Source organism: Hemibagrus wyckioides, linkage group LG24 (assembly GCF_019097595.1).
Source record: "Hemibagrus wyckioides isolate EC202008001 linkage group LG24, SWU_Hwy_1.0, whole genome shotgun sequence".
In the NCBI taxonomy this organism is placed as follows: domain Eukaryota; kingdom Metazoa; phylum Chordata; class Actinopteri; order Siluriformes; family Bagridae; genus Hemibagrus; species Hemibagrus wyckioides.
In genome coordinates this window covers 3,646,093-3,665,558 of record NC_080733.1, presented here as the reverse complement: position 1 = coordinate 3,665,558, position 19,466 = coordinate 3,646,093, and the positions used below count along the sequence as shown (strand labels likewise).

General features: G+C 37.9%; 1 protein-coding gene across 2 annotated transcripts; it reads left to right on the top strand.

Annotated features, from left to right (window-relative positions):
• The first annotated feature begins 11,128 nt into the window (after positions 1-11,128).
• Positions 11,129-17,275, top strand: galr2b (galanin receptor 2b). 2 transcript variants are annotated; one of them, XM_058377449.1, is made up of 4 exons: positions 11,129-12,016; positions 13,913-13,966; positions 14,709-15,089; positions 15,469-17,275. In XM_058377449.1, exons 3-4 carry the CDS (start codon positions 14,716-14,718, stop codon positions 16,229-16,231), a joined length of 1,137 nt encoding a protein of 378 aa, XP_058233432.1. In that variant the 5' UTR covers positions 11,129-12,016; positions 13,913-13,966; positions 14,709-14,715; the 3' UTR covers positions 16,232-17,275. The 2 variants fall into 2 exon arrangements, with proteins under 2 accessions (XP_058233432.1, XP_058233431.1); XM_058377448.1 differs by having other exon boundaries at positions 11,140-12,016; positions 14,693-15,089; positions 15,469-17,274.
• Positions 17,276-19,466: the final 2,191 nt, after the last annotated feature.

Sequence of the window (19,466 nt, the reverse complement as noted above, 5' to 3'; positions counted from 1 at the left end):
TCCAATAACTTTAAATAAAGTCAAGATGTAAAATGTGAATGTTATAAGCACAGACATTCAAGATTCCTGCTCTGGATGACATGCAACACTCATTCATATATTAAATATGACTTTAGAGACTCAGTGTGAGTAAAGAATATCAGAAATGTACGCTTTAGCCCATAATACTTTACAATACTTTTTCATACATTAGCAGTACGTAATGTAATGTAATTATAGGAGATGAAGTTAAAAGTAATATGATTTTACACTTTAATTTGCATGCATTTACATCCAGGTAAACAGTGTGGGAATGACAACATTTATTTTTTACGTACGAAAAATAATTGGACAATTGGCTGCCCAGCTGTTCTATGGCCAGATGTGTGTTATTCCCTCATTATTTTACTTACTAGTAAGCCATTAAAAGGTCCAGTGTTGATGTCAAGTGAGGAATTTGCATTTGGAAACTCTTAATCTCCTAACTCTCAATATGAAGTCTAATGGGCTGTCAGTGGCAGTGACTCAAGCCAGCAGTAGGCTAAAAAAAATCAAAACAACCCCATCAGAGAGAGGGCAAAAACATTAGGTTTGGAAAAATGAACCTTTTATTACATTATTAAAAAAGAAGGATCACACTAAAAACAACTGTGGTGCATAATAGAAAAATTCGTCCTGTGAAGAAAACAGGACACAACAGTTAGAGGGAGAGAGAAATAATACAGATGTTTCGATATGCTACGCTCTTGCCGGGTAATTGTTTAACATGATTTTGTGTACAGAGTGCAAACAGGGATTCTGGCAAGACTAGCTATGACAGCATACCTTAAAGGGAGAGGCAGAAAGTAAAATGAAGGTGCTCTGGGACATAAAGCAACCAGCCACTTCACAGTCAACAAACTTAGGGGTGACTTTGAGCAAATACAGCTTTATGCAAAAGTTTGGGCACCCCTCTGAGGCTGCATAATAATTTGCTGTGTCTTTAGAAGAAAATGTTGTGGTAATGTGTCATTCTCTTTCTAGAGAAAGCTGCATGTTTTGAAATGTGAAATAAGTGAAAGTGAAATAAAATAAGATAAATTGAAATGAGAGAGAGTTGAGAGAGTGTGTGTGTGTGTGTGTGCGCGTGTATATGTGTGTGAGAGAGACAGAGAGTCGTATACAGTTCAGTCCTGAGTGAGAGTGTGTGTGTGTGTGTGTGAGAGAGTGTAGAACAGTTCAGTCCTGGGTGTTGAGGAGCCTGATGGCTTGAGGAAAGAAACTGTTACACAGTCTGGTTGTGAGGGCCCGAATGCTCCGGTACCTCTTTCCAGATGGCAGGAGGGTGAAGAGTGTGTGTGAGGGGTGTGTGGGGTCATCTACAATGCTGTTAGTTTTGCGGATGCAGCGTGCGGTGTAAATGTCTGTGAGAGAGGGAAGAGAGACTCCAACGATCTTCTCAGCTGTCCTCACTATCCGCTGAAGGGACTTGCGATCCGAGACGGTGCAGTTCCCAAACCAGGCAGTGATGCAGCTGCTCAGGATGCTCTCGAGGGTCCCTCTGTAGAACACAGTCAGGATGGGGGGAGGGAGATGGGCTTTCCTCAGCCTCCTCAGGAAGTAGAGGCGCTGCTGGGCTTTCTTAGTGATGGAGCTGGTGTTGAGTGACCAGGTGAAGTTCTCCACCAGATGGACACCAAGGAATTTGGTGCTCTTGACGATCTCCACCGAGGATCCGTTGATGAACAGCGGAGAATGGTCACTCTGTTCTCTCCTGAAGTCAACAACCATCTCTTTAGTCTTGTCGACATTCAGGGAGAGGTTGTTGGCTCTGCACCAGGCTGTTAGAAAATTTTGCAAGGATAAATGGTCGAAAATACCTGCAGCCAGAATTCAGGACCTTATCAATGCTATAAGAGGCATATACATGCTGTTATTTTAGCAAAAGGAGGCTCTACTAAATATTGATTTTTGCATCAGTCTGTTTTTGTTGTGATTCACATTGCATTGTTTCTGTTAATTCAATAAATGTACTGCAGTGAATTTCCATAATTTAGAAATAAATAGTCGTATTTTATTATCAGAGTGAAATTGTACGAGAACCAAGGCCGTATGGATAAGATAGAAGTGATGTGGTAATATCTTCTGGTCCTAGTAAGTTGCTGCTGCATGAACTAGTTTTTCTGAATTGAGATCGTATTTCTCATTCTAGATGTATTTCTGAGATAAAAGATGACTATACATGCTCCATATACAGGCTCAGGAGGAGCTTCTTCCCTCTGGGCAAAAGACTACAGGGCATCAACATGGACATGTCCATCATACAGATTCTTCTGTTGCCTAAGCCTTTCAGGAGGATCATATCACAGATACTGCAATGTTGTCTAAAGCCAACCCCTCACTACCGTGTCTGATAAGAAAAATAAAAAAATTATACCTTATAATTTTGTTCAGTTAGGCTACCTACTCATGAGCAGCTTTAAGTAGCAGAAGATGAATTAGCATTAATTATATGTTTGCTTGCTTTTATGTATCTGTTTTAATAGTCTTTCCAAAGGTTTAGGACGGCCTTGCACAAATATAATGCCATTTTTAAAACATAGAAATTGGACAAGGAACTTTGCAAGTTCATAAGTCTTTAGTTTTTCACAGTCACACAGCCCAAAACCTTTAATGACTCCAGAGTTTTCTAAAATTCTGAAAGTGGAGGTCATTAAAATTACAGATTTAATATCCCTTGTAGTCAAAAATGGTGGCAAATCATATTCACTTACTGTCTTTATTTATTAATATTAATGAATCAACTAAGGTATGAATAAAACATTAATAACAGTTCATGAGCGAATGATGAAACCTAATTCATTCTAATGCCATAATGATTATTAGGAGTCATCTCATAAATGTTGAGAAAACCTTTTCGCTTTGATACGGTGATCACATTGGGGAAAAAATGCAGTTCAGAGAATATGAAGAGGAAGTGGAGAGAATATGACTATATGACTAATGACTATCTCTGACTATAGATAATTAGTCATGAATAAAATGTTTATGTTATGGGTGAGTTCATCTACACATACTCCAAACGGAGTTAGTTTGTGTAGTTTGATAAACAAGATACAGACTCTGAGCATTAAAAAGAAGTAAGATGATGTTAAGAAGTACTTGTACTGTTGTGCCAACTTCAGTTTCCCCTACAGGGGATTAATAAAGTTACATCTCATCTCTACTCATCATCTCATCTCCAGTAGGCAGTTGTGTGTGTCTAAGAGTAGGCAAAACATACACATGTCCTGATTTTGCAGAGTTAGATGCATTCCAGAGTCAACAAGGAAGGTGCTTAAGGAAAAACCAATCAGAGGAATCACGTGACGTCATCCCGTTTAAGCGGATGTTTTTCCGCCTTCAAGTCATATATCAAGTCAAATATCTTATAGCTCATGAAATATAAGACTAACAGTAATCAACCACAATAATAATAATAATAATAATAATAATAATACTAAGTTTCAATAATAATAATAATAATAATAATAATAATAATAAGTTGAAGCTTGTTTTTCAGGTGTTGTTTTTCAGGGGTTGGGCTCAGCCCCTTAGTTTCAGAGAAAGGAACTCTTAATGCTTCAGCTTACTGAGACATTTTGGACAGTTTTATTCTCCCAACATGACTGTATACCAGCACACAAAGCAAGGTCCATAAAGACATGGATGAGTGAGTTTGGTGTGGAGGAACTTCACAGAGTCCTGACCTCAACCTGGTAGAACACCCTTGTGATGAATTAGAGCCAGACCTTCTCATCCAACATCAGTGCCTGACCTCACAAATGTGCTTCTAGAGGAATGGTCAAAAATTCCCATAAACACACTCCTAAACCTTGCAGAAAGCCTTCCCAGAAGAGTTGAAGCTGTTATAGCTGCAAAGGGCGGACCAACTTCATATTAAACCCTAGGGATTAAGAATGGAATGTCATTAAAGTTCATGTGCATGTAAAGGCAGAAGTCCCAAAAGTTTTGTATGTTGTGTATCATCTTCCAAAATCAAAACATCAGAAACGTATGCTTGTGCACACTACACTGTATTTAATTTAATTGTGAATTGAAATTGAGTTCTGATATTTCATCAGGATTCTGTAATGCTCCTTAAAAACATACGTTTTGAAAATGCATTGAAAATGTAATCTGCAGAAAATATCCAGGGCTTTTTTGGTTTGTTGTTCCACATTTCTGTCAAGTAACTGAAACAAGTCTTTGAAATTTAATTCATACCTCTATGACAGACGCATTTTATTTACATTTTAATGCATATCTTGTCCTGTGTTTGCTACATTATGCCTACTCTTATATATTAAAGGGATAGTTCATCCAAAAATGAAAATTCTGTCATTTCATCACCCTCATGTAGTTCCAAAGTGACTACATGACTTTCCTCTGCCAAATAGAAAACTGTCATCTTTGAATATTGTCATTCTCAGTTTGCATTTAATGCAATTATTAGGATATAGTAAAATATACTTATTTAAAGCTTTTTAAATAAAGTATGCAAATTTACAATTATGGTATGGTATGTAGAAGATGCTGATAAAGTTTGTAATAGCTAGACCACTGGATCAGAGCATCTCCAAAACTGCAACTCTTGTGGGGTGTTCCCGGTCTGCAGTGGTCAGTGTCTATCAAAAGTGGTCCAGGGAAGGAACAGTGGTGAACCGGTGACAGGGTCATGGGTGGCCAAGGCTCATTGATGCACGTGGGGAGCGAAGGCTGGCCCGTGTGATCCGATCCAACAGATGAGATACTGTTGATGAAATTGCTGAAGAAGTTAATGCTGGTTCTGAGAGAAAGGGGTCAGAATACACAGTGCAGGACGGGTCAGGGCTGTTTTGGCAGCAAAAGGGGGACCAACATAATATTAGGCAGCTGGTCATAATGTTATGACACACACACACACACACACATACACAGCTGAGAACTGAACTGTGCTGGACACGCACATATACACACACGCACAAAATGTGTCTTGTATACATGTACACGTCACTTTAAATATCGATAACTGTTCACTCTGGTATATTTAAACACACACATCACATTAAATGTATCTGTTATAACTAAATTACTTCTGTTTCTTCTGCTGATATATTCACTGTCCAAAACCTGTTTCTATCCGTCTTTGCACCCACGGTCAAACACTGTTTTTCCCACAAGAGTCATTGTTATGTGTCTTGTTTGTCTGCACTGTCTTGTCTTGTCATCCTGTGCACTTATGTTGTATGTTTAGTTTTTAAAGAATGCATCTTATGGAAATAGTTAAGCTCTATTTTTGTCCGCGTCACCTGTACTTTGTTTTTGTTCTGTGTAGCACCTCTGGTCCAGCAGGAACGTGGTTTCACTTCACTGTGTACTGCATAAACTATATACATGGTTGAAGTGACAATAAAGCTTCTTTGACTGTGACTTTGACTTTATGCCTTGTTATGACTTGGAATATAATTTATTGGTAAAGACTACTCATTTTTAACTCATCACAGCCACTCCTTTTGAATGGAGCCAAGACACTATGTCACTAATTGTCACTATGATAATGACTAATGCAGATTAACCATTCATCAATGTCATTGTGTTCCATAGAAGAAAGTCATGCATGTTTACAACAAAATCAGGATAAATAAACATGGTTTATGAGCTGTATTTCCATATATTTATACATTTGAGCCAATATACAACAGAACAACCTTCGAATGTTTTGGAACACCTCTGTGCTATCACTCACTGGCACAGACTGCGAGTCTAGCATTAAAATACAAAACCTAAAAGTACAACTCAACTGATTATACACTGAGAAATCCTGGATTAATAATATACTGTAAAGGTTTGATAAAGGACAAGAAGTAGCAGCGTTATTTAATTGGGGCAACAGCGCCTTTATTTCAATTTTAATTAAATGCAACATACATGTATACCTCTTTCTTTTTTTTATTTCAAGGAGAATCACACTACTATGAGGCTCCATTCTGAAATACATTAATAGACAATATAAATAGAACTGGTGTTGATAATTACACAGTCTTAGTATTTTCCCAACAGTCAAAAGATAGAAAACATCCTCATGCTTTGTCCAGCTGATGACATCTGTAAATCCACTACAAGTGCATAGATATTGCATAGACATGATAAAGAGGGTAAATCATGTGTTTCCCATTTAATTGTTCAATAATACATTGCAGTATGCGTTTATGACAGTACAACACATCTACAAATATATATATATAGAATAAAATATATGAGGTCCTAATTCATCATGAACAGACCTAACAAGATTTTTAAATGATTGCTACGAGTATTAAAATATAGCAGTTTTAACATAATGACCTCAACTGATTGTCCATGACAATGTGATATGTGATATTGCACATAGTACATTGCACATAATGTGCTATTAAAGTATATATTGTAATTATTGTGAAATTGGAATATTGCATATAATAGCACAGTGATACTCTCAGCGTTCATTGTGTCAGCTCTGCTCCGTACTGAAAGGGGAGGAGTTATAGATTTATAGTAATTACTAATAACTCTAAAGATTGATGATTGTAAAAATGTCTATGATCAGATTTATATATGCATTCATTAGCAAAAAAAAAAGTTCCAGTAACAGTACCGGCAAAGATAAAGAGATCACATAGCTTTATGAATAATGAGTACAACGTCGAGGTGTGAGTGCATAGTACAAATAAATTCTCCTTCACAAAATAATGAATGTATGTAATGAAATTATATAAAACGCGCACTAGCCTGACATTATACAAACTGTTATTATTGCCAAAGCAGAGCTATAAGCTTTGTATTCTTGTTTTTGCTCTATATTCATCAGTTATGCAAATTGATGTAACAGGAACCTTGAACGTTGGCTACTGTCGTGTATCACGTATTTTACTGAGATTATGACAGTGTAGTGTGGGGGGATGTGGGGGTTGGGACGGTGTGACAGCATGATGAAACACATGTTGGTCTTTCATTCACACATTATGAGGTTAAAGATATTCACGAGTCATGGCTCCAGATTTACACCAGATTTAGGTTGTGTGTGAGTCTACACTACACAAAAGTCCTGTCTAAGTTAACTGAGAGGAGTTTCAGCCATTTAAACAGGGTGATGTGGAAAAATAATATACACAAAATAATATTTTTCTGGTCAACATAGACATCAATGCTTATCTGTTTGATCAATTAAGTTGTAAAAGTGTCATGTTTGTTTTCATTCACCAATAATTCTATACGCATACTGTGCTGTATTTATGTGTAGAACATCCTCAATCCCAGCATAACAATATAGACAATATGAAAATATACACAAAATGACACAAAAAGGCCTTTAGTAACCACATGTGCTTATCCTGCTAGACCAGGCATTCCAAAACCTTTGAGCAAACAACCCCAAATCGACGTTATGAATTCAATTATTGTGACATTTGATCGTTTTATTATGTCAGTAGCATATGTGTAATGTAGGAGACTCAAAACCCAAATGAAAATGCCTTTCACTGTATAATGAGTCAAGTGGGAAGTGTGAACTTGCAATTCTGGACACAGATTTTTTTTTACGGCTTGAAATGATAAATAATAAATAAAACATGACACGGCATGTTTTTATAGGCATTATTCACACAGTCGCCTGCATATCTTTTATAAATCTGAAGGATTACAAGTGACATTCAAGATAGTGGGCATGTCAGAGGCAAAGCATCTGAGTCTGTGAGGTTTCCGAGTTAAAGTGCAAAATGGTTAATGATTTCATGCAGTGTCGTGTTAAACACACTGACAAGCTCTGTTTCGCTTTAAAACCTTTGCGCTGTCTTCGTGATTGTTGTCATGAGCTGCGTGTCAAATAAAAAAATCAGACCATATATTCTACTAATCTAAGAAACAGAAGATTAGTACACAAAATGTTCAGTAGATGTTATTGTTCTCTGTACTCAATATTGGTCTAGAAAAGTACCTAAATCTGTGGTTTGTGCCACATTTCTGTTTTGTGTAGTGGAGGTAGATGGAATAAATACCTATAAAAGTTTTATTTATTTATTTATGTTTCATTTTTATTGCTAAACTCCTATACACTGTTGCAGCATGTCAGTGTTTCAGTGAAAAGACTAAAACAACACACATACACTCTTTGTCTAAATGTGGCTTGTTTGAATATGACTCCCAGATTTTCAATATAGTGTGATATTTACAATATAAATGTTTTAATCCAATATTAACATATATTTGTGACAATGCCTGTTGTTAAAATCGCTATACAAATAAATTGTATTGAATTTAATTGAATTAGCAATCAATAAATGAATAAAACAAAAGACAGGGTGGTCTCACAATCCCATTTGGAAATGAAGCGGCCCCATAATGGAAAACCCTGTCCAAGGCTAAACCTATTAGTAGTGACCTAATCTTCTAATGTGGATATATTATGTAAATTAGTGATTTCAAGAGGGCTTAGTGGTTTAGTGGCTTAGCTCATTTGCCTTCTACCTACTGGGCTGGGGATTTGATTTCTGCCTTCACCTTGTGTGTGCAGAGTTTGCTTGTTATCTCTGGGCTTCGGGGTTTTCCTTCAAGTACTCTCGTTTCCTCACCCAGTCCAGAGACATGTGTGGTAGGATGTGTGATGGATTGTGTGCCCTACATTGGATCGGTACCCCATCCTGGGTGTGCCCTGAGTTCCCCAGGATAGACTCCAGACTCTCAATAACCCTATATAAAGTGCTATAAAAAATGACTTAAAATAAAATAAATTAAAATCTTTTTTTGCCCTATATTCATCAGTTATGCAAATTGATGTAACAGGAATCGTGAACGTTGGCTAGTGTCACTTATCATGTATTTTACTGAGATTATGACAGTGTAAATGGAAATTTAATAGTGTTGTGGGGGGATGTGGGGGTTGGGATGGTATGACAGCATGATGAAACACATGTTGGTCTTTCATTCACACATTATGAGGTTACAGATATAGAGATGTCACGAGTCATGGCTCTTTTAATGTTGACAGAAGAGTCAGTGAAACACCAGCTTTAAGCTGTATGAGACTGATTAAGTGAATCGAATTCCCATCTTGCTGTTACTCTCCTCTCCCCAATTTTCACATGTGCTGTGACTCCACCTTTCACTTTTATCAAAGCATCTGTGACAAGCAAAATTAGCTGGTTCTCCTTCAATCCATTAGTGTTAGAGTTTCCTCTTTCCCACTTCCGCAGAGTCCAGACCTCCATCAGTCCTGCTTTCTCCTACTTTCAGAACCTGAAGTAAATCTGTACAGCCAATACTTCTTTAATACATCACTAGTTCATCAGCAGTGGTCAAATCCAAAACTTTGCCATTTAAGCCCTCCTTGTATGTAGCCATAGCAACAAGTAAGGCTGAATAGAGATCTTAAATAGGATGTCTTTATTAGTGTCAAGACCATAACTTAGATCAAAGGAGTGTACATTTAGGCATGAAATTTATTATGTACCTTATCACAAGGATTTTGAGAATGATAGATAGATAGATAGATAGATAGATAGATAGATAGATAGATAGATAGATAGATAGATAGATAGATAGATAGATAGATAGATAGATAGATAGATAGATAGATAGATAGATATGTTGCCATGAGAGCATTCCAATTTTTGTTTTCTTTTTCCTTTCAGGTGCAGATGTGTTCATATATTGTTCCATTCACTTGTAAAGATTGAAGATTAGAATGGAAGTGGCAAAACAATTTAGGTTTAATTAACACGTTTTGAAATTATAATCATAAAGCTCCCTGAGGTGCTCTCCGGGTGAAAGCTGTTAGGGATGTTGAGGAGGAAGAGTCTTCAGGAGCAATTTTGAAAAATTCTGCCTGGAATACAGTGTCAGGATGTGAGGAGATTTTTACTCAGCTCCACAAATTGTCCATTTTAATCATCTGCAGCAGTGAAACTTACCCATCTAACTCTTTATCAATCTTAAAAATGACTCATTTTAAAGGAATTAGTGTGAAACTCTGCAATAATAACTTACAACCTCATCCTTATCATTCTGAGAGAAATGATTGAGAGAAATGAATGAACCTGAATCTCCTGAAATAGACCTTACACAATATGGAGCCAAGGTGAGATAACTGTAAACCTTTTTTCCATTTCACACACGGTTTAACTAAATCTAATAATCAGTTCCTCTTATTGTCATCTCACAGCACTGATAGAAAGGTATCAACTGTCCCTTAGGAAAGCAATAACATTCAACACAGTGACCTGAAGCATCTTTGTCTCTCGGGCCAAAAACCAAAGATAACTAATGAACACATTTATCATAAAGCGATGACGATCAGCAGGTGAAGCTTATGCTTTGTTTTGAATTTTATTTTCAGTTGCTAGTAATGCATTACTAATAAGAAACATTAAATCACCCTGTTTGCATGCTGATGCCTCAGATGTTGCTTTCTCTACATGAATCCATTTTCAAGCTGGATATCAACAGATTTATTTAAAAAATGTTTGGAAAACGTTGGTCTTTATCTAGTGCGCTTTAGTGTGTGTTAATTTATGCACAAGAAGACTAACTGATGTAAATTATGGTTGATTGGCATTCATCAACATTTTCATATATCTTTCATACACTTTTACACATAACTTTAGTAAAATATAATATAAATGAGGTCCAGTGTTTTGTATCTTGTCATTTTGAAGGATCCTATAGATCCGATACAACTCCCTAGGAAAAATAAAATATAAATACTTAGGTTTGTATCTTTCATCTGCATTTATCCAAAATTGTGCATATGGGTGTCTTGTTAGTTAATAGTATCTAATTGTTACACATTTATAATCTCTTGAACTTTCTTCAACCTTCCTAACCTCTTGTTTGTGTGTTTTATTCTGCCAGCCAGGTCCTGATGGATTTGTAAGATGGACATGATCAATGTTCAGCGCTTACAGAGCCTTTCCCCAACCACAACATAATGCCTATAGTGATAAATAAACCTCGGCTATGTGAATGTTGTTTATCCTTTCTCTATATTTTCTATAATAGAAAATATTATAGTAAGCCTCTTTGCTGCGCTGTTGCAGCAGGAAAATGAGAGAAAATTGCCAAAAGCTCAGCTGCTCAGACCCGGTCGAATGGGACAGAGTGAGTACCTTTCCTTTGTTGGAATAAATAAATCTGAAATGCAACAGCTGTTCGTAGCAATAGGTCTGTTAGATTAATATAGCTGCCTTGCATGCTGCAACAGACCCGTAGACTCTCAATGGCTGTCTCTTTTGTGCATTTATTTCTGATTAATGAATGTGCACACTTGCTGCAAAAGCAGATCAGGACTTGCAGCAGACCAACGTCAAGCTCAGTGCCTACACTAGAGACACTAATAACCTCAGTAATCATACACCCTGATGAAGGAATGCATGTATATCTATGCTGCATGCAATCCAAATATAAAACAGGATAAAAAATTCAGCACAATGCAGCTAAGACAAATGTGGTCTGTGTCTCTAAATCACAGTTGCCTTTGACCGTTAATGAAATAATGACTGTACCTGTTGTGCAATAGATACAGACATCCTATAGGCAACACTCCAAGCAATGAGAGACATATGACTGTGGAGGAACTCTGGGTTTGTCAAGTGGCTGGCTCAAAGGTTTGGTGGAAAGTAGTCTTCAGGAGTTATATTTCAATTTTCTGTCATTTACTCTTCTCTCTCTTTCTGTGCGTGTGCGTGAGTGTGTGTGCATGAGTGGGTGGAAGCTCTGCACCTTTATTCTGTTACTGCCTTCCTTCTGCAGTGATGTGTGAACGCCAAGCAGAATGTGGAGGAGGAGCTTCTATATGAAAGCAAGAGAGGGAGCGAGGTAGACACAGAGCGAGGCAGAGATGGACAGAGAAACATACAGAGGCAGAATAGTGATAAAGAAAGAAAAAGATGCTGTTTAAGTTTTAACCAAAATCTGACATTTCAGCTTTTATGAGTGGAATACGGGACACGGACTTGACAATGAACCTCACCAGCGAATAATTACTTATGGTGCATCCGTTATGCGAGTAAGTAAAAGATCCTGAAAAATATATTCTCACTGCTTTTCTGTGATGTTTCTTATTTTCTGTTGCAGTGCTGGTTTGTTATATCACAGCATCGCATGGCTTCTTTGACTTGTCAGTGAATTTATATGGAAATATATGCATGTGTGTTGGATAAAATGTGACGTACAATATTCCTTTATATGCTCATCTTGTGTAAAGATGTGTTTCGGTCCAGAGCACCGAGCAAGACTGACTAAATTACTGTCTTATTTATAAAGAAGCATGACATTTGTGGTCGGGTAAATTCAACACATGATGCTCTGCTGTCAGCAGGATTTGTGGTTTATTAGAGGGATCATTCCTCCCTCTTCCCTAGAGAATCCAGCTCACGTTGTGTTCTGTTGTAGCCAGCACTAAGCTGTGAGGAGGAATTACAATACTTGCCATAAGTGTTAACACGTTGTCCCAGGCGTAGGAGCGGCTTCGAGTTGTTTAACAGACACCAACGGAGATGAAGAGAGAAAGTGTTGAGAGGGGTTCAAGTAAGAACTGAACAGAAGATATACTCAATACAAATAATACACTGGCTTTTCCTTTCATCGCTGACTCCAAAGGCACCTTCATCTCGAAGCTGTCAAAGCACTTCATCACATGTCATGTGGCTGAAAACTAATGGAATGATAATCAACGGTAATATGGTGATATAGCAGGTGAAATCCTCCTTCACTGTAGTTGAGAGGGAAAACGCATTTAACGCGGAATTAAATCAACATCCATAAGACCCTGACATGTGGTGTTACATATTTATATCTCCTACTGTACATGTATTGCTATGACTAACGTTCAAGCAGTTTGTGTAGGTGGGAATACAGATTGGTTATTGCTTTGTTGAATACAAAAACACAGCAATTGCTTGACTTTGGAGTACAGGGATTGTTTTTATATTTATTTCTCCCTTTTAACTTGCTGCTTCTCTCATACTCTCTCCCTTCTTTCTTTTTTTCTTTGCTTTTCTCCCTCGGCTTCGCTCTGTCCCTTCCCCCATATCTAATCCACTCCGCAAATCCACAGATTTCACAGCAATTGCACTCACATGCTTAGGACAGTTGGCATGACAAGATTTTCTTTCATTTCATCACCTCACAATCAAAAGGATTTTACTGATAAAATAACTTGAAATATATTCGTGGGGTAAATTCTAATCAACAGATACTGCATATAAAATATGAATAAAATCTCAGCAGTACAACATTCTTGCCTTGTTTGTCCACTATCTTGTATCACTGCGCCCGCATTTATGCATATTAATATGCAGTCACTCTGTAGAGAACAGCAACACTGTGGAAGAAACCACCATAAACTACCAAAGAAGAACTAGCATCAGGAGCAAAGCAGAAACCTAGATGTTTTGAACATTTCTGTAATTCATGTGAAGAACAGATCAGGTTCACCTCACTTTATATAAAGAAAAAAAAAACAGAAAGAAGGAACTGAGATGCCTCTTTAAATCGTGTGCAAGAAAGTGCAATATCCTTTTTATTAACCCCGTTCATTAAAAAAAAAAGTATTTCTCTTGCATGCCTTTTAAAATGTCACCCCAGCACAAGGTTTTGATATTTCAGATTAGGTTTTGTGACTACTGAATACTGACTGAAAATGATCAGTCCTGTCTGTTTGTGCTTTAAGCTTCTTTTCAGCAGCAAATGACTGCTAAGCTGCAGCACTACCACTCCCCATGTCTATAAAGATTTCATTATTTGTATGCTTTTGAAGTTCTGCTCTTCCATGATACCACATATAGGTGAGAAATTACCTGTGAATACGGAAAAGCACCTCTTTTGTTCTCCTGCTTAATGCGTAACGAAAAATTGCTTACATCAGACACAAGATGAAGGGATTGTCTTTTTTTTTTTGCAGCTTGATCGATTTCTGAAGGTGAAGAAAATGTTCAACAGTTGAAAAGCACTTACGGTATGATTGCTTTTTCTCCCAGCTTCTTCTTGACATTGAATTTTGGACGCTGATGACTCACATAACCACCTTTTTCCATATTGTAATAGTCTTCATTAGGATGTGTTCATTTATCTGTATCAAAGCCTAACTCATGATATATTTCCTCAGTCATTAGTTGAAAGTCTGATGCTTTGTAGTCATGCTCCCTTTCATGTTTTAATCCTATGTAACATCCTCATTTGTATTACTAACTCTTCGTGTATAGAGACTGCAGTGTTGCTGTGATGTTGCTATAATGTGCTTGCGTCTCATTCTATTTCTTCTTCCCTTTGTCTCTTTCTGACCCACCATTTCAATACATCTCCACATCTCCCAAGATCAAGGGGACTGAAATTTTCCACAATCATCAATTCCTTTAACTGCCAATAAACATCTGCATACCACTTCAGTAAAATGTTATTTTTTACGAACAGTTCCTAAAACATTAAATTGTAACATCACATTCCATATTAACTTACGGTACTTATTGACATCACTTTGACTCGTAGACTATTTTACATTTGATTATATATACAATCCCTGATCAATGCAGTCAAAGAGGTTTTATGATCAAAGCAGCTATAAAATATATGGTTGAGTGGATTTAGACAAGCTGCTACACATTCCTGTGTTGAATAATGAAACTAGCAAATAGCGTAATGGATTTCTGACTTTTGATTGTGTAGTAACATACAATATTTACAGTTTCTTCATATCCAAGGCACACAATGTCCGAGCATGAGGATCTGAGCAAAGCCATGGGCCACTGGAACGCCTCGGAAAGCTACCAGCTGAATGCGGCTAGCGTGATTGTGTCCGTAGTGTTCTCACTCATCTTTCTGCTGGGCACAGTGGGCAACAGCCTGGTGCTTGCTGTGCTCCTGCGCAGTGGACAGCTCAGCTACAACACCACCAACCTGTTCATCCTCAACCTCAGCGTGGCCGACTTCTTCTTCATCATATTCTGCGTGCCTTTCCAGGCCACTATCTACTCGCTGGAGGGCTGGGTATTTGGATCCTTCATGTGCAAAGTGGTGCACTTCTTCATCAACCTCACCATGTACGCTAGCAGCTTCACCCTTGCTGCTGTCTCTGTTGATAGGTGTGTACTCTTTGCATGCTCACTTCTTGCTCTGCTCATAGCTCTTCTGCTTTTTCCACTTTGTGTAGGAAAAGCAATTATTTTGACAGTTCTCTATTTAGTGAGGAAAACAGTGCTAGTCACAGTAGAGGCTTAGAATCCCCAGTGGCAATTATTCTCTCAGTAAATACAGATTATCCCACACATATCATCACAGGCTTTTGCCACTATAATCTCATATGGTTCCACTTTAACCTTGATGGAACTCGAATTCACTGAAAGCAGTCCCAGAAGACTGAAGGCATATAGACGAGTTGATGTGCATTCTAGTCAACGTCAAAGGAAGGTCAGTAAAGTAGACTAATTAATGAAATGATGTTGTCTGCATCTTGTTTTGCAGATATTTGGCCATTCGTTACCCACTGCGCTCCAGAGAATTACGAACACCCTGTAATGCGGTTGTTGCCATGGTGATCATTTGGGGTCTGTCTCTCGTATTTGCCGGCCCTTACTTAAGCTATTATGACCTGATAGATTTCGAAAACAGCAACGTGTGTGTCCCTGGTTGGGAGGAACACAACCGTAAAGTGCTGGATACCTGCACCTTCGTGTTTGGCTATGTCATCCCTGTACTCATCGTCAGCCTGTCTTACACACGCACCATCAAGTATCTCTGGACAGCTGTTGACCCGCTGGACGGCATGTCCGAATCGAAGCGAGCCAAGCGTAAAGTCACCAAGATGATCATTATTGTCACAGTGTTGTTTTGCATCTGCTGGCTGCCCTACCACGTGGTCATCCTGTGCTATTTGTACGGAGATTTCCCCTTTAACCAAACCACTTACGCATTCAGGCTGCTCTCACACTGCATGGCCTACGCCAACTCCTGCCTTAATCCCATTGTCTACGCTCTGGTGTCCAAACACTTCCGCAAGGGCTTTAAGAAGGTGTTCAGCTGCATTCTCAGCAAGAAGGGTCGCAATAAGGTGCACGTGGTCCAACTGGCTAACACTGTGCCTGGCTTTGAAGCTGCCTCCACCGAGGTATCACACATGAACGAAGAGAACGGCAGACAGAATGAGCGTGAGATGGCTGATCGCCCGCTCACAGAGTCACAGGATGCCACCATGAATATAACATTACCTTGCCAGAAGCAGCCATGAGCAGTGGATGGTAGCAATGGTCAAAAGGGCAAAGACATAACATCACAATACTTTCCATGATAGATACTGTGTTTTCTTCTTTTTTTTTTCTTTTTCTTTTCTTTTTTACTTACTGCAAAAAAGTTTGGAAAAGCTCCAGTGTACTAGCTAAGAACCGATTTTTTTTCAACTCTTGGAAAAAGATATGGCAAAATAGAAAAACATCCAATTATCTTTCAGTTACTTTGTGCTTTTAAATTCATTTAGTGACACCAGATGTTTTGGGGTTTAATTAATCAAGATTTGCTACTTATCGCAAAATAATGTAATCATGATATAAGCTATTTTGATAATGATAGCACTAACTGCTGGTGCTATAAAAGCCTTATTGAATTGTGAAACGATTGTACCACTGCCACTGGACATACTGTAACCCATACGCTTTAACACTGACTATATATAGACACAGGTTTCCTAAACCTAACCTAACCTAAAAAAAAAAAACAGACAATATATTTTTCACTATAATAAATTATTTATTTTAGTGTTTTTTTTTTCTGGTAAGTAATTAAAATTTATTCTTAAAGCCCTGATGTGTTATTTAAAAGCTGGAAATATCTATTTTTAATGGCTTTTGAACATGTACATGTAATGTATGACGCTTCTGTAATGATGCAATGATCCTGTGATAAAATTGCAGCCGATTATTATGTAATGCACTCTAATATCTTATTAATTCTGTATTCATATGAAATAATATTGATTTCTTTCAAGCTTACAGCATTTTGACACTTGTGATTTTCTGTCTTACTTCTGGCCCATCTCTGCTTGCTTGTGATCTTCTTACACAGACTACATTCATAATTAAGTGCAATTCCCATCCTAGATTTCACTTCTTCAGTGTTAATTAATGCATCATACAGGCGTAAACAAATGGGCTCATACCATTTTGCACTTTTATACTGGTTGTTTTCAACCTTCTGAGGTTATTGTCATGAACGCCTTATTCCATGTCTAGCTTTTCTTTGGTATTAAAGAGTAGAGTGTACAGAATTGAGATTTAAGATATTAATGTTGGTTGATTTCAATAAAATGATGATTATATTAACAAATGATTCCTCTGTGAGTTTAGCCACATGAGACTCACATGACAGTTTCTGAATCTTTTGGTTGGTTATAAAGGAATCTTTCAAAGAAAAACCACTCATGATAGATGCTCAGCAATTCTGTTATCATCTATAATAATGTCATTATAATGCCAGAGTAGTCCAGTTAATGACCATTATTTATTATTGTGTAACACTTAAAGGAAACACAGTCTTTATGTCCTATGAATAATAATCAATTTTGCTTAAGTAGTTTGATTTATCTTATTTGCATATCATCAAATCATAATTCTGGTAGGTTTTTTTATTCATAAAATGAGTCTAACCCTAAGAGAAAATTAGTCATGTCTTTGCAAAACACTCTGTTCAGTTATATGTCACCTTATATTGTTGTCCTGGGCATCATAACTGTGCTTATTACGTTTCCATCACAAGATTCAAATTTACAGGAACCATTCGCTTATTATTTCTTTTCTGAAATCAAACCAAACACTAAAAGGCACTTCCCTGTGTCTCTCCTTCAATTTAACTTTGTAACAGGAAACAGGAGGCCGACTTGCCACAACGCTTTCTTTATTACTTTTTTTTATTATTATTAATATCCTTTAGTCAAATCTAATGTTGAATAAAAGCCAGCCAAGCCTAAACAATCAAGCAGTTCGTCAATGCATGTTATTGGATATTCATCAAATTTAGTTTCTAAAGTCCACACAAAAACAGACCAACCCATTGGCCATGGGGATGGATCAGTCACTGTGGGATCCCTTGATTACCCCATATTCAAACTATTGCATTTCAAAAACAATATGTGTTTTGGCAAATGATTTGTGCCGAGTGAGTACAACCCCATCCAGGGGGTGTCTTAAGATGGTGCTCTATGAGATTTATCCAACCAGGTGTGAGCCCTAACCTCTGGGATTTGGGATGGTGACAAGTGGTGGTCTCCACAGAGGACAGGGTGGATTGAGCTGCACATTTTAGATTTTCCTTCATTCCCACTCCTTCATCTCAGGAGCTTGCATCAGACCGCTTCTTTCCATGGTTTGTGTAAAATGAGGAGGTATATTTGCAGTGCCCCAGTTGGCCTTACCTAATATTCAATGTTCCCATTTTGTAGTTTGTCCTTGCCACATTCCAGTTAATTTGGAGCTTGATGCAAACACTTGAAATTCTTCTATGTTAATTTAACCAATGTGTAACATTTGGCTCTCAGTTTAGGAACTCCCAGTCTCCCAATTTTCTCTAATGATATCAAAGGTGCTGGACCCTCTTGCCTGGGACCTATTGTACTGCAAATAATAGGTCTTTAAGCCACTTGATTAAACTGTTTGCAGATGGTAAATGCTGCTACAAATCAATTTAATGCCTAATAATCTGTACAGTTTGTATAGTATGCATTACATTACCATGCTGTGTATTCCAACCCGGCAGATTATTTTGAAGAGTGCCTCTGCAAGGCTGCATGCTGAGATGTCCTGCAGAGGCACTGCTTCTGAGTATCATGTTGTATAATCTACTAGCTCTAACACAAAGCAATGCCCTCGTGCACTGTTAATAGTCAAACCAATTCTTTTTGCAGGGGGCTTCGATCAATGGAGGGGTGCAATGACACTTTTGTGGTGGCTGGAGGATTCACTAGTCGGCAATCACAGTTCAGTTATCCTCAACTGAATGTCCAGCCATAGGAGTATAATGAGTCACATGGAAAAGCAATTTCCCCAGTTAGCTCCTTGGGTCATTACATCTTTTGTTTGAGTGTCCACTGTCATGTAGTCCCATAACTTATCCATAATAAAAAATATAGATTAGGAGAGCCAAATGTTAGGATGCACTCATTGAGCATCAATTACTTTTACTTGGCGAATGTGTGGCTGAAAAATTCATCCCATGACAGCTTCAACGGGAAATCTCCAAGGAGAAATCCCCTAAAGGATGAGACAGTGGGGCCCTCCCCATCCTCCAGGCCTCGCTGATGCAGATCAGACATCAATAGCCCAGGCAGCTCCTCCCCAGGTAATACGGTGCACAATCCTTACCATGCTACGCTATTACAGGACCTGTCCACAATCATCCCTCTTCACAATGGTACATATGCCAGCTAAATTGTCCCCAGAATATGTGGATAGGTGAGGCCAGGACCTGAATACTTG

Excerpts from the sequence above, each read along its gene's own strand:
- galr2b (XM_058377449.1), top strand. The coding sequence starts at position 14,716 with ATGTCCGAGCATGAGGATCTGAGCAAAGCCATGGGCCACTGGAACGCC. Across the intron at positions 15,090-15,468 it reads GCTGCTGTCTCTGTTGATAG|ATATTTGGCCATTCGTTACC; the intron begins GTGTGTACTCTT and ends CTTGTTTTGCAG.